This window comes from Artemia franciscana, chromosome 3 (genome assembly GCF_032884065.1).
Source record: "Artemia franciscana chromosome 3, ASM3288406v1, whole genome shotgun sequence".
Classification (NCBI taxonomy): domain Eukaryota; kingdom Metazoa; phylum Arthropoda; class Branchiopoda; order Anostraca; family Artemiidae; genus Artemia; species Artemia franciscana.
The window spans coordinates 17644979-17658531 of record NC_088865.1 but is presented as its reverse complement, the minus strand read 5'-3'; the positions used below and the strand labels follow the sequence as shown (position 1 = coordinate 17658531).

Below are 13553 nucleotides of genomic sequence, written 5' to 3'. Positions count from 1 at the left end.
GTGTACTCCTGCTGCTCGTTGTGTAGTTCTGTAGTTAACTATGCTTTGATTGGCTTTTAATATTTGACCACTTTTGTATATTTTTTTCACGGTGATGCTTTGAATGGAATGGGAAGAGTATTTTTGAAAAGTTATCAAGGTTTGTTCTACTTAAATTAAAAATCTAATTTTATTTTTGTTATTTGCTTTAGATTGATAGGTTGATTATGTTCTAGGAAGCCTTCGTAAGAGGTCTGAAGAACTTTCGCGCTGATCAACCACACAACCATGTGGTCTATTATACATCGTTAGCCATGAGTGAAAGAGCTTGGAGGAAAGAAGAACTCCTGGATTGCATTGATGACCTCACTGTTGAAAGACTGCGTTCTTTTATAAACGTCTTCTTCTCTCGTACCCACGTTGAAAGTTTAGTCCATGGAAACGTTACTGAAAATGTAAGTTTTATTGATTGTTCCAAAATATACAAATCTTAGCTTATCAGGGTAAAATATTAGAAATATTTGAAAACGGTCTTTTAGCCTGTAAAAAAAAGGTAAAGGTAAAGGAGACATTAGACTTTACAGTCCGTACCGGCGATGCTGATCTCCGTTTCTTGGCCCTTCAGCCAGGAAGTGCAATGGGGGTTGGGGGCGTTTTAGAGCTGGGTCGACTCTGGCTAAGCTTACAGAGTCACGCCACTGACCCCCGTCCCAAACTGAAGAATTGGGTACACTGGGATTCGAACCCGCGCCCTCTCAGACAAGGGATCCCGAATCCAGTGAACCAACCCACTCGGCCAGGACAGCCAACCTTCTCTTTTAGCCTGTAAAAATGGCTGCTCAGACTGGGAAATCATTACTGTGTTTTCCCTTGTAAAATGTTTCCTTAGAAAATTGTTTAATTTTTCCCTTGTATTTAAAAAAAAAATCTTAACGATGCTTTTTTTCCTGTTTTTACATTCATACAAAACTGTTACGTTGTTCGTTGTATTCTAGGGCAGATAATACTGGAATTCCAGACATGGTGTCGGTGTAGAGTAGACCCTATAGTTTGTCCATAGCCGTCTTTACAGGCTGAGAGATCGTTTTAACAATGCGTATGAATTTGTCATTATGGTAAGCACAGATACAGGTCTGCTAGCCTGAAAAAAAAGTGTTATGGAAAGTTTGTGTGCTGTTCAGACCATAATGAAAAAATATTTGAAATTTAAATGGTAAGTACATAACAACTTAATTATAAGCAATAAAAGAATGGTTTGAATGAATTTAAAACATGACAGAAAATGACTTTATTTTAAAAATAAGAAAAAAACACACAAACAAACAAAAAAATCGTCAAGCGGCTATTTTACGAAATGAGAACTATTTTTACTGTGTCTGGATAACATTTTTTTTACGCTCTATTTGGTTTCCCTGTGTTGTCAGTTTTTTCAGACTTCAGACTTTACGATTTCACAAAATATACATCACGAAATAACCCGGGACTACACAAACATGCCATTTTGCCAAGATGCGGTCCTGAGCGTTACAAAGCTTTAACTTAGGAAAGTACTGTCAATGAACCAGGAGCTTGGCGGCCTCGCTACCGGGCCCCGTCACTCGGTACGTGGCAGGCTTCCATATATAGATTATCTCTATCGCTTTTCTTCTAAACACAGAGAATTTGACCCTTTTCTTGATGTCATGACGTCCAAATAGACCTTAAATTAGAAGTGGTGCCATTGTAAAAAAATTTTTTCTTCTGCTGGACTCGGCTTGTCACTTGTCATTACGAAAGACATATCGCCAAACCTTTATTTGTTTTAATTGTCCATGGGGTGGGATAATTTTTTTTTCTTCCAACGAATTATCCAGTCCAAAACCAAAAATCCAAAACCCAATCATAATCGCTATCATTTTCAATTTGTTTGGTTCGTTTTACCTCAGCTTATCTTTTGTCATTATGAAATACGTATCGCCGAACTTTTTTTTTACAAAGGAATGGCAGGCATTGATGACCTTATCCATGTCAAAATCCCAAATCCAATCATCATTGCTATTATTTTCAATTTGGAAACGTTTTGATTCTCGCTGTCGAGGCTGATTTTTATTAGCTTGCTCACATGTTCGGAGTCGCATGCCTTCTAAACGCTTGTATATTTGTTCTTCATTTTTATTTTGACTTCCTCACATGCTCGGCCTCGCATGTCTTCTAACCGCATGTGTCTTTGCTCTTAATTTTCATTTTTGACACGCCAACGCTTTTCTTCTACCCACTCGTGTCTTTGCTCTTCATTTTCATTTTTGACTTGCTCACTTGTTCGGTGTCTCGTTCTGCATATCTTTTAACCGCCCATGTCTTTGCTCTTCATTTTATTTTTGGCACGTTTTTGGATTACTTCCGACAATTTAGCAATAGCTTTTGCTTTAGCTGTCCGTATTGGTGTTGTTGCAATTAATGGTCCAAGTTGTCAAATTCCATATCTCATCTCGTTTGATAAGGAATCAGCTCCAAAGAATAATAATTTATAGTAACTGCAACCGCAAATTTTCGTTTTCGGGGCCTTCCAACTGACATTATATTATATAAATAGCTGTTGCGTTGGAAACTCAACAATCTTATTTATGCTAAGCATGACAATGTATAAGAAAATTTTAACTACGTAAAACAAGCGATCAGATCTATACCTCATTATTCAAATGATGTGTCCCTGTGTTCCAGTCGTCAGTTATATTCCCGGTGTCCCGGTCGGCATTTGTGTCCCGGTATCCCAGTTTGTAATTTCTCTTTGAGTGTCCCGGTCGTCATTTATATTCCCTGTGTCCCGGTGTCCCGGTCGTCATTTGTGTCCCGGTCTGTAATTTCTATTCGAACAATCCCTGTGTCCCGGTCGTCATTTATATATCCCGCTTGTGCCCCTGGCGTCCCTGTTGTAGTTGTGTCCCTATGTCACAGTCGTAATTAATATTCCCTGTGTCCCGGTCGTGATTTGTGTCCGGGTGTCCCAGTCTGTAATTTCTCTTTTAGGTTCCCGGTCTTCATTTATATTCCCTGTGTCCCGGTCGTCATTTGTGTCCCGGTGTCCCGGTATGTAATTTCATCAGTTGACAAACATGACGTCAGTCGACAAACAACTTCATGACGCATACAGCTCAATCCTTATAATGACGTCAGTCGACAAACATGACGTCAGTCGACACACAAACATGACGTCACTCGACACACACACACACACAGACAACTTATTTATATATATATAGATAAATATATATATATATATATATATATATATATATATATATATATATATATATATATATATCAATACATATATATATATGTATACTAGCTGTTGGGGTGGCGCTTCGCGCCACCCCAACACCTAGTTGGTGGGGGCGCTTCGCGCCCCCCCAAGCCCCCCCGCGCCCGTAAGTCGTTACGCGCCATATTAGTTACGCGCCATTGTAGTTGTGTCCCTATGTCCCACCTGTGAATATAGATATATATATATATATATATATATATATATATATATATATATATATATATATATATATATATATATATATGTTTTTAACTACGTAAAACTTGCGAATATACAACATTCTTTGCTGTCCCATTGTCTGTGCATATAAACAGATTGTCAGGTTTACCGACTCTTGAACATGCAACATATAATGGTCCATGGGAAAACAATCCGTATTCAGATCTATACCTCATGATTCTAATGATTGCCCTTGAGCTTTGTTGATGGTGATTGCTAATCGACCATTCCCTGAGTCGCCATCGTCATTTATATATCCCCCTGTGCACCCCGGCGTCCCCTTTGTAGTTATGTCCCTGTGTCCCGGTCGTCATTTATATTCCCTGTGTCCCGGTCGTCATTTGTATCCCGGTGTCCCGGTCTGTATATACATTCGTTTTTTAGTTTTGTTTTTCTCCTTTATTTTTTTCCTTTTTTCTTTTTTTTCTTTTTTAGTTTATTTAGATTTTTAGATTTTTTAGTTTTTTTATTAGTTTTTAGTTTTTTTGTAGTTTTTTTATATTTATTAATATTTTTTTAGTTTTCTTTTTCTCTTATTTTTCAGTTTTTTCCTTTTTTTTAGTTTTTTCTTTTTTAGTTTTTAGTTTTTTTTTGTTTTTTACCTTTTTTTAGTTTTTTTAGTTTTTTTAGTTTTTTAGCTTTTTTAGTTTTTTTATTAGTTTTTAGTTTTTTTTTTAGTTTTTGCCTTTTTTTAGTTTTTTCAGTTTTTTTTAGTTTTTAGTTTTTTACCTTTTTTTAGTTTTTTTTAGTTTTTTAGCTTTTTTAGTTTTTTTCTTTTTAGTTTTTTTTGTAGTTTTTACCTTTTTTAGTTTTTTTTCTTCTTTTGTATTAGTGTGAAATAATTCAGACGTCATATGCGGACAAACGCGACGTCACTCGACAGACAGACAGACAGACATAACCCACAAACAACTTATTTTTATATATATTTATTTATATTTTTTTAGTTTTCTTTTTCTCTTTTATTTTTCAGTTTTTTCGTTTTTTTTAGTTTTTTTCTTTTTTAGTTTTTAGTTTTTTTTAGTTTTTTACCTTTTTTTAGTTTTTTTAGTTTTTTTAGTTTTTTAGCTTTTTTAGTTTTTTTATTAGTTTTTATTTTTTTTGTAGTTTTTGCCTTTTTTTATTTTTTTCAGTTTTTTTTAGTTATTATATTTTTACCTTTTTTTAGTTTTTTTAGTTTTTTAGCTTTTTTAGTTTTTTTTTCTTTTTAGTTTTTTTTGTAGCTTTTACCTTTTTTAGTTTTTTTCTTCTTTTTTATTAGTGTGAAATAATTCAGACGTCATATGCGAACAAACATGACGTCACCTGATCCACAGATCCACACACAGACAACTTATTTTTATATATATAGATAAATGTATATTGTGGAATTTTACTCCAAATTTGAAAACCCTTGTATTTTAAAGAAATTTCAATTTCAAGCGAATTAATAAGTGCAGAAGAAGTAAAACAATGATGAAAATCCCTAGAACTACGGAATAGATGCAAATTCAATGAGGCTTTTGCTGCAAAATCACTAACAATCCTAAAAAAAAAAGAGGAAATTCTCAGCTCGTGTAATAATTTTGTATCAGGAAATTTTCCTCTTCTGTAAACTCCCTTTGCAGAATGCTTATCAAAAATAAAGCTTTAACTGCTGTAGTTTGAATCGTCTGTACTTGTGTTACAACTGAGCGAGTTTTTTTTTATGTTGTAAGTGAATGAGCTTGCCCAAAAATGGCATACGCAATTATTATAGCTATAAAACAAAGAAAAATAGTTTTTAGGCATTTACGCCGCACTTAATTTCTCATCCTAAAGGAAGACCTGCGCCTCACGAAATTTTGATTGATAAAGCTGTCCAGGTTGTTTCCAAGACACGGAATCATTTAAAATCATGTCAAGGTATAGAAACTGACTAAATCTTTCAATTCTAGTATTATTAAGGTTTAAAATCTTTCCTGGGATAGGATTTAAATTGGAAAAAAATCCATGTACTTTATTTTATAAATATTGATAGAAAGATGGTTGCTTGTCAGATAAAGGTCGCGCCTGTAAAGAGCACCCTGCGTCAGACTATAAAGTCCGTCTACCAAAAACACACGAAAAAGAAGAACTATATCGTCAGCGTAACTTATTCAAGTGTAATTAATTAACAAATCCCCAACGTCAGAGAGATAAATGAGAAAAAGAAGTGACTGATTCTATTAGCCCAGTTTTTACAGCTTTCCCATTCCTCCTCGTCCTCCCCCCCAGAAAAAATCCCCCGGCATGAGCTGATCTTGGTATCTCATATGCTCTTCATTATTTTTTGACAGCACGCAATATACGCTTCAAGTTTACCTAATTACGAGTTTACCATTACGATTGTTTGTTAAAAAGAAAATTTTCAATAGGATCTTAGTGTTAATTCACCTTTGGCAATGAATATAATTTAGATTAGAAAAAATATAGCAGGAAATGCTTTATTTTAACAAAAAAGTTCTATTTTGTTTTTTAAAAACCAATATGACCTAGATACTTTAACATTAGTTTCAAAATTCGAATTGTTGCACAAATATAATATGAAGACAAGGAAATTGTAGTTTATGAGCCGCATTTTGAAGCTTTAATATCCATAGCTAGCGTGAACTCAAACGTCATTTTTATTATGTTCAAAAATAGTGCTTAAATTTCCTGGTCTGACTGGTATATTATACATTAATTTTATTCAGAGGCATCAGTTAAGATTACTTTAAAAAAGAAATAAATTAAAAGGTTATTTCGGGATGTTCCATAATGACGGTATTAACAAAAAGAAAAGAAATATATTATAACACAGAATTTACATATGTCATACTAACAATTAAAAATGTCCTTTGTGAATTTTTTTGGTATTTGTATAGTAAACAAAGAAAATAGATTGCTACATCTGTATATTCATTAATCTATGTATAAACCTTGCTCCAATCCTCTTGCTAAAACATGTAATAAGTATTTTCGGAGATTTTCTTTTATCTCGGTGAATAACTAAACCCCTAACATAGAGCACTTGTATTGAACATAAAACCATCAAATTAATCAAACTAACTTAAATAAATTCAACTAATTACATTAATTGATCGAACTTTAAAAAATTAACTAAGTACGTTCGGAGACCATAGATGTCATTTTGCGAATCATAGTTTCGGCTGATAGTCTCAAAGACAATGGGCCCATCAGCCAATTTCTTTAGCACCACAAAGAGCTTCCGAAGCAATTTTGACAAAAATTGATTGGAGAAGTTTAATTTGTCAACAGATCAAAAAGTTAACGAATGGCAAGTTCTAATAAAAAAAGAGGGACTTGGAAAAGGAGGTGCAAAACGTCATCGCAAAGTTCTTCGTGACAATATCCAGGGTATCACAAAGCCAGCAATTAGAAGACTGGCCCGCCGTGGTGGTGTAAAACGTATATCTGGCCTAATTTACGAGGAAACTAGAGGGGTTCTTAAAGTTTTTCTAGAAAATGTTATTCGCGATGCTGTCACCTACACAGAACATGCCGAGAGAAAGACTGTAACTGCTATGGATGTAGTCTACGCTCTGAAGCGTCAAGGTCGTACATTGTATGGCTTTGGTGGTTAATGGTTTCCATATGCCTTTTGAACTGTCCCCCTACCCAACGGCCTTTTTAAAGGCCAACAAATCCTTAAACACTTTCTAGCCCAGGTTCTATGAGCCTTTTCTATATTGTGCATTTAAAATGTCGGTAAATACTTTTTTTCTTTTCGTCTCAAGTGCAATATCTAATTCGAATTATGCAAACCAATTACCATTGCTGATTTACTGTATTTAGCTTTTCCTTGCATATTTGAATAAAGTTGTGCATTCTCATCATGGGATTATTCAAGGAAATAGTTGTTGCTATTCAACTGCACAAGCCTATTCTATCATGTTGGAATGAAGATAGTAGGAACGGAGGAAAATGTGTTCCTACTCTTACTAAATTGCCGCTGGACCTTACAGTTTGGACACAAGTATATTATTGCATTAGTTATTTGCAGTTAATAAACAACTATAAAAAGCAGGCAACATTTTAGATAGCAAATTAATTTCCTTTTAAACTTACTCTGAGAATGAATCCCAAAATCATGATTTTCGAACTATAACAAAAGGCATCCGATGGACTTTAATTTAGAGGTCGAAAAATAACAGCAAATGGACTTTTAGCTGGTATTCACCGTTGAAATATATTGTATTTCAATGCTAAGCATTGAACATATTAGTTTGTTTCAACACTACTTTTGGTGTTTTGAAATAAAAGACGCCATAAGCCTATAAAAATGATTTTATTTATGATTACATAGCAGTTATTTGTAATCATATAACAACAATTTGTTGTGCGTTTTTAACTTTTGCCATTTGTGAATTATCTTTATGAGGCCTTTTTTTTTATTTAATCTATGATTTCTATGTTTGTTTTTAAGCAAAACTCGAAAACATACTGTAGAAATGGGGACATTTCTCCGGTTTAAAATAATATGGTTTTGACTGGGCCGTATATTAAACTTTCAGATAGCCTATGATCGAAGTAAATAAAAGCGGTTTGCTTCAACTTTGCCTCCCCAACCCCCCACATCTCAAAAACATTACAAATCTATTTTTTTTTTTTTAATATAATGCTAAAGTGACGTAAAATTTGTTTTTATTAGAATACAAATTTGACACAAAAGCCTCAAAATTTCAATACCTTTGGCTTTTTGAAATACATGACTATAAGTAATAAGAGTCTTAGTTTCGAAAAAAGAAATTAAAAAAAAAACTGCATCCAAGTTCCTTTAGCTTTTCTTTTGTTGAAAACTGTTGTTCTAAAGGGATTCTAATTAAAAGGCATCAAAAAAAAAAAAAAAAAAAAAAAAAAAAAAAAAAAAAAAAAAAAAAAATCAGAGATGCTTGTTTTTAGATGCCTCATAGTCCACCTCATATCCTCCTTGTACTACTATCAAAGGAGATTTAGATATCAAAATCTACAAGGCAGAAATTCTTTACTTACTTATTCATATAAATACAATGATTGTAAATGTGTCTTTTTTTTTCACAATTAGGCTAACTTGTGCTTTTTATTGTTGGATATTAAGCAAACTCGAAAAATATACTGTAGAAAGGGGCATTTCTCAGGTTACAAATAATTTTGTTTAAAGCGTTATGTATATTGAACTTTTTCAATAGGCTGTGATTAAAACAAATAAAAACGGTTCACTTCCGCTCCCAGCCCTCCGCATCTCGGAAACCTCACAATGTTATTCTTGTCTTTTTAAATATAAATTTAGAATAAAATGAAATATATTTTCATTAAAATACGAGTTTGACATTTTAAGTCTCAAATTTAGGTGTCGTTTCTTATTGCTTTATCTTCCGTGTTTTTAGCTGGAGTTTCGGAATTAATTTGAATACGATTTTGCAAACACACATCCATCTATGTTACTTTTTCTGAAAGTTCTTGTACTGAATTTCACTAATAAAAATTAAATAGAGGACATCGAGGTTATAAATTCCTAGCAAAAAGGTGTTTATTGAGATTGAACACTGGTTTTGACGGATTTCCACTATTCTCTGCCCATTTGCTGGCAAATTAGCACAAACGAAGCGTTAAAAAAAATGTCTACTTGTAGAAAAATGACCTGTCTATCCTTTAGTATAGGTTTCATTCCTCAAAAGCTTACCTCCTAGTCGAAAATTTGAATAAAGCCATTACAGACAAACACACGCACAGCTGAAATTCCTTAGCTCGCGCACAGAGAATAATGTTAACCCGGGTACGGTGGTTTCCAAAGTACAATTGTAAAACTTAGAAAATAAATCTGTATTGGATATTTAATCGTGCTAGTGATAGAGAGAAGTTAGAAAAGAATTGGAAATGTCTGAAGTTGAAGCTCAAGTGGCACCAACATCTGTAGAATCCCAGAGCATGGCTTCACCAGCCAAGAAGGAAAAGAAAGCAAAGGCTCCAAAACCAGCTAAGGTTGCAAAACCTAAAGGGGATAAAAAGGCCAAGGCGCCAGCAAACCACCCAAAATACACCGAAATGATCACCAAATCCATTGCTGAACTAAAAGAACGTGGGGGATCTAGCTGTCAGGCCATTCTCAAATACATAATGGCCAATTTCCAGGTTGGCAATGATGCCAAAATTGTGAATATGCATCTTAAGCAAGCTTTGAAGCGCTGCCTTGCAAATGGAATTGTTATAAATCCCAAAGGTACTGGCGTAACTGGTTCTTTCAAGATTGCAAAGCCTATCAAGGCCGAAAACCCCAAGGCTGGAAAGCCTACCAAGCCCACAGCTAAGAAGACCTCAGTCAAGAAAACAGCCAAACCTACTGCAGTTAAAAAGTCAACTTCAGCCAAAAAGGCTACCAAGCCAATGGCTGGTAGCAAGAAACCTGTAAAGACTTTCAAGAAACCCACTGTTGCCAAAAAAGCAGTAGCAGCAAAGAAGTTGACCCCTAAGAAGGGGCCATCAGTCAAGAAAGCTCCCGCCAAGAAAGTGCCATCTAAAAAGTCAGTAGCTAAGAAACCAGCTAAAAACTAATGTGTGCAATAGGTCTAGCCTACAGTATCAAACAGCCCTTTTCAGGGCTATCAAAGCAAACGCTCGTTCAGAAAGTTATAATGCTATTAATTTCATATTTTGACTGTCTACTTTTCCCTTTCAACTATAATTTAGCCGTTGTTTGAGCCCAAAACACGTTCAATAATAGTTACTTTTGCTTTCTGGCACTATTGCTGTCTAAGAAACACTAGACTAGATTTTACGCCTGAATCGCAAGGTTTTCAGAGTCGATATTAAAGTACTCACATTGATAAATACACAAATACATTCCCATAGCCGAATGGGTAGAGCGGCGCCTTCAAATCGTTGGAGGGAAGGATCCATTCGACTAGGCTGACCAATGATAACTAATATAATTTACATAAGGGAAAAATAATAATAATTATACAACGGAAAAGGATATAATTAAATCCTGTTTTTGTTTAAGACAATGTCACTTTTTTTTTCAGATTCATGAAGGAAGCGTAAATCATTCCAACTAGGCACATAAATAATAGTACTATTTTACAGGGAAATGCCACAATTATAAATATTTTTGCTTAATTTCTTTTTTCCAATTCCGTCCGACAATAAAGAAAAGTTTGATTTGAAAAAGTTCCGACTCTTTTTGTTTGTATTGTTTTCTTTTTTAGCAATACAACACATCAATCGCAATCTTTGCAAAAGCAAAAAAAAAGGAGAAACACAGATTACCTAGAAATGACTCGCTAGCTTCTGAGCAGAAATTGTTCAACCAGGTACAGCGGTTACAGCTGGTTTGTGCGGCACTCTTTAAGGAGCAAGTACATTGGTGTCATTGATGCTACTGAAAGACAAAGATAGTTGAACTGTACGATGGAGCTGAGGCCGAAACATTTGAAGGGACTTTGAACACAGACCAATCAAAGACTAACTTTAAAGTTAGTCTTTAAGACAGTTGCTTAGGCGGCGCTATTGAAGGAACAAGTAGACTTTGGCTGTAGATGCTATTGAAAGACCAACCAAGGCAACTTGAACTGTAAAATGAAGTTGGGCCCGAAAACATATGAAGAGGATGTGGGCATGGACAAATCAAAGACTAGCTTTAAAGTAAAGTCTTCGATTTAAGTCAGTTGTTTACACGGCGCTATTGAAGGAACAAGCAGATTTTTGGTGTGGATGCTACTGAAAGACAAAAGTAGTTGAACTGTACAATGGAGTTGAGCCCAAAAATATATGAAGACGATTTTGACATAAATACACTGTTCAGTGAGCTTTTATCAGAAATTACTGGTAAAGTGCCCCCAATGGAATATACTAAATTACACGCCAACCTTTTGGAAATCAGGAATGAGTGTGAGTCAACTGTTGTTTTGGCTTAGCTAATGAGCCATTAAATAGAGTAAAAAATTGTGACCAAAGTGACATTATAAGCCCCCAATATATTTGATCGATCAAGGAGATGCCCCAAGGGCTGAAGAACCCATTGTCTGTTTCTTGGTGGCTTTCAACTTGATTTAGTTGCTGCAATAGTTAACTAAATATCTTGGGGGCTTATAATGTCACTTTGGTTACAATTTTCGACTATATTTATTGGCTTAAATAAATGTGAGTCAACTGTTGTGGCTATTCAATTTTTGCCTTCATTTAGTGGCTTATCATCTAAGCCAAAACAGTTGACTCGCATTTATTTATTACCTATAGATGGTATCAGGGAAATGTCCAATTTAGTCTCTCTTTTTCTCTTATATAAAATATAATCAGCTTGGTGCTATTGGAATAAGGAAACGGGTGTGTTAAAGAACATTATTTTACTTTGAAAAGGAAGAAATCATAATAAAAACATAAAAAGAAAAAAAAAGATGCCAACAGAACCCGGTGTTCCCGGGCGGTCACCCATCCAAGTACTGACCGGGCCCGACATTGTGTGACTTCCAGGATCTGACGAGACTGGGTACTTTCAACGTGGTATGGCCGTTGGCTGAAAATTTTTGTAACAAAATGATTGTTGATCCACAAACTGAGAAGAAACAAAATGCCTAATTTTAGAGTCATGAAGCAAGGTATTTTTATATATATAGATAGATAGATGTACCGGTGTCCCGGTCGTCATTTGTGTCCCGATGTCCCGGTCTGTAATTTCGTCAGTCGACAAACATGACGTCAGTCGAAACACGAACGTGACGTCACTCGACACACACACACACAGACAACTTATTTTTATATATATAGATAGATGTCCCGGTCGTCATTTGTGTCTCGATGTCCTGGTCTGTAATTTCGTCAGTCCGCAAACATAACGTCAGTCGACACATAAAACTGACGTCACTTAGCGCCACCCCAATGCCTAGTATATATGCCTATATATATATATATATATATATATATATATATATATATATATATATATATATATATATATATATATATATATATATATATATATATATATATATATATATATATATATATATATATATATATATATATATATATATATATATATATATATATATATATATATCTATATATATAAAAATAAGTTGTCTGTCTGTGGATCAGGTGACGTCATGTTTCTGTGTCGGCTGACGTCATGAAATTAGTTGTCTTCATTTTTGCTATGACGGTGACGTCATTAAAGATATTTAAGACATATATGTTCACGTAGAAATCTATTAATGTTTAAGTTTAAAATGACTGATGAACTTACAATGGCAAAAGCCGATGAAGATGCTCAAAGAGTCTAAGCCAAAAAACTTGCTGCTGATAGAGAAAGTCAGAAAAGAAAGCGTGCCGAGGAATCAAAAGAACAGCAAGGAAACAGGCTTGAGGCTAAAGAACGCAAAACCGCGCAGTTAGGTGAAGATCCACCTGGACAGCGAGAGTCAAAACATATCAAAACTGAAAATGATAGCGATGATGATTGGGTTTGGGATTTTGACTTGGATAAGGTCATCAATGCCTACCAGATTTTAGTTAAAAAACAAAGGTTCGGCGATATGTATTTCATAGTGAAGCTGAAAAATAAAGAAGAAAAAGAAAACTGAAAAAAGAAAAAATGTAAAAAACTAAAAAATACTAAAAAGAAAAATACACTCAAAGAGAAATTACAGACCGGGACACAAATGACGACCGGGACAGAGGGAATATAAATAACGACCGGGACACTCAAAGAGAAATTACAGACTGGGATACCGGGACACAAATGACGACCGGGACACAGGGAATATAAATGACGACCAGGACACAGGTATTTAAGAATATCGTTCAAAGACAAATTTTTAATTGTAAGAAGACCGTTGAAAGAGAAATTTCTAATTGTAAAATGACTGAAGAACCTACAATGGCAACACCCGAGGAAGCTGCTCAAAACGAATGTATTCAAGCCGAAGTAGCTGAGTTGGTAAAGCGTTATGTTTCAGGTTCTAGGTCCGAGAGGCTCCAGGTTTGAACCTTGGCTTTAGCATTAATACAAAAGAAGAAAAAAAATAAAAAAGGTGAAAACTACAAAAAAACTAAAAAGAAAATATATATATATATA

At 34.5% G+C, this 13553-nt stretch overlaps 1 protein-coding gene and 1 pseudogene across 1 annotated transcript; one reads left to right on the top strand and one right to left on the bottom strand.

The window, feature by feature from the left end:
- Positions 1-9358: 9358 nt before the first annotated feature.
- On the top strand, positions 9359-10033 carry LOC136025479 (histone H1-gamma, late-like). Its single transcript, XM_065701511.1, has one exon. It carries the CDS (start codon positions 9359-9361, stop codon positions 10031-10033), a length of 675 nt encoding a protein of 224 aa, XP_065557583.1.
- Positions 10034-11875: 1842 nt separating this feature from the next.
- On the bottom strand, positions 11876-11994 carry LOC136025583 (5S ribosomal RNA; annotated as a pseudogene).
- Positions 11995-13553: the final 1559 nt, after the last annotated feature.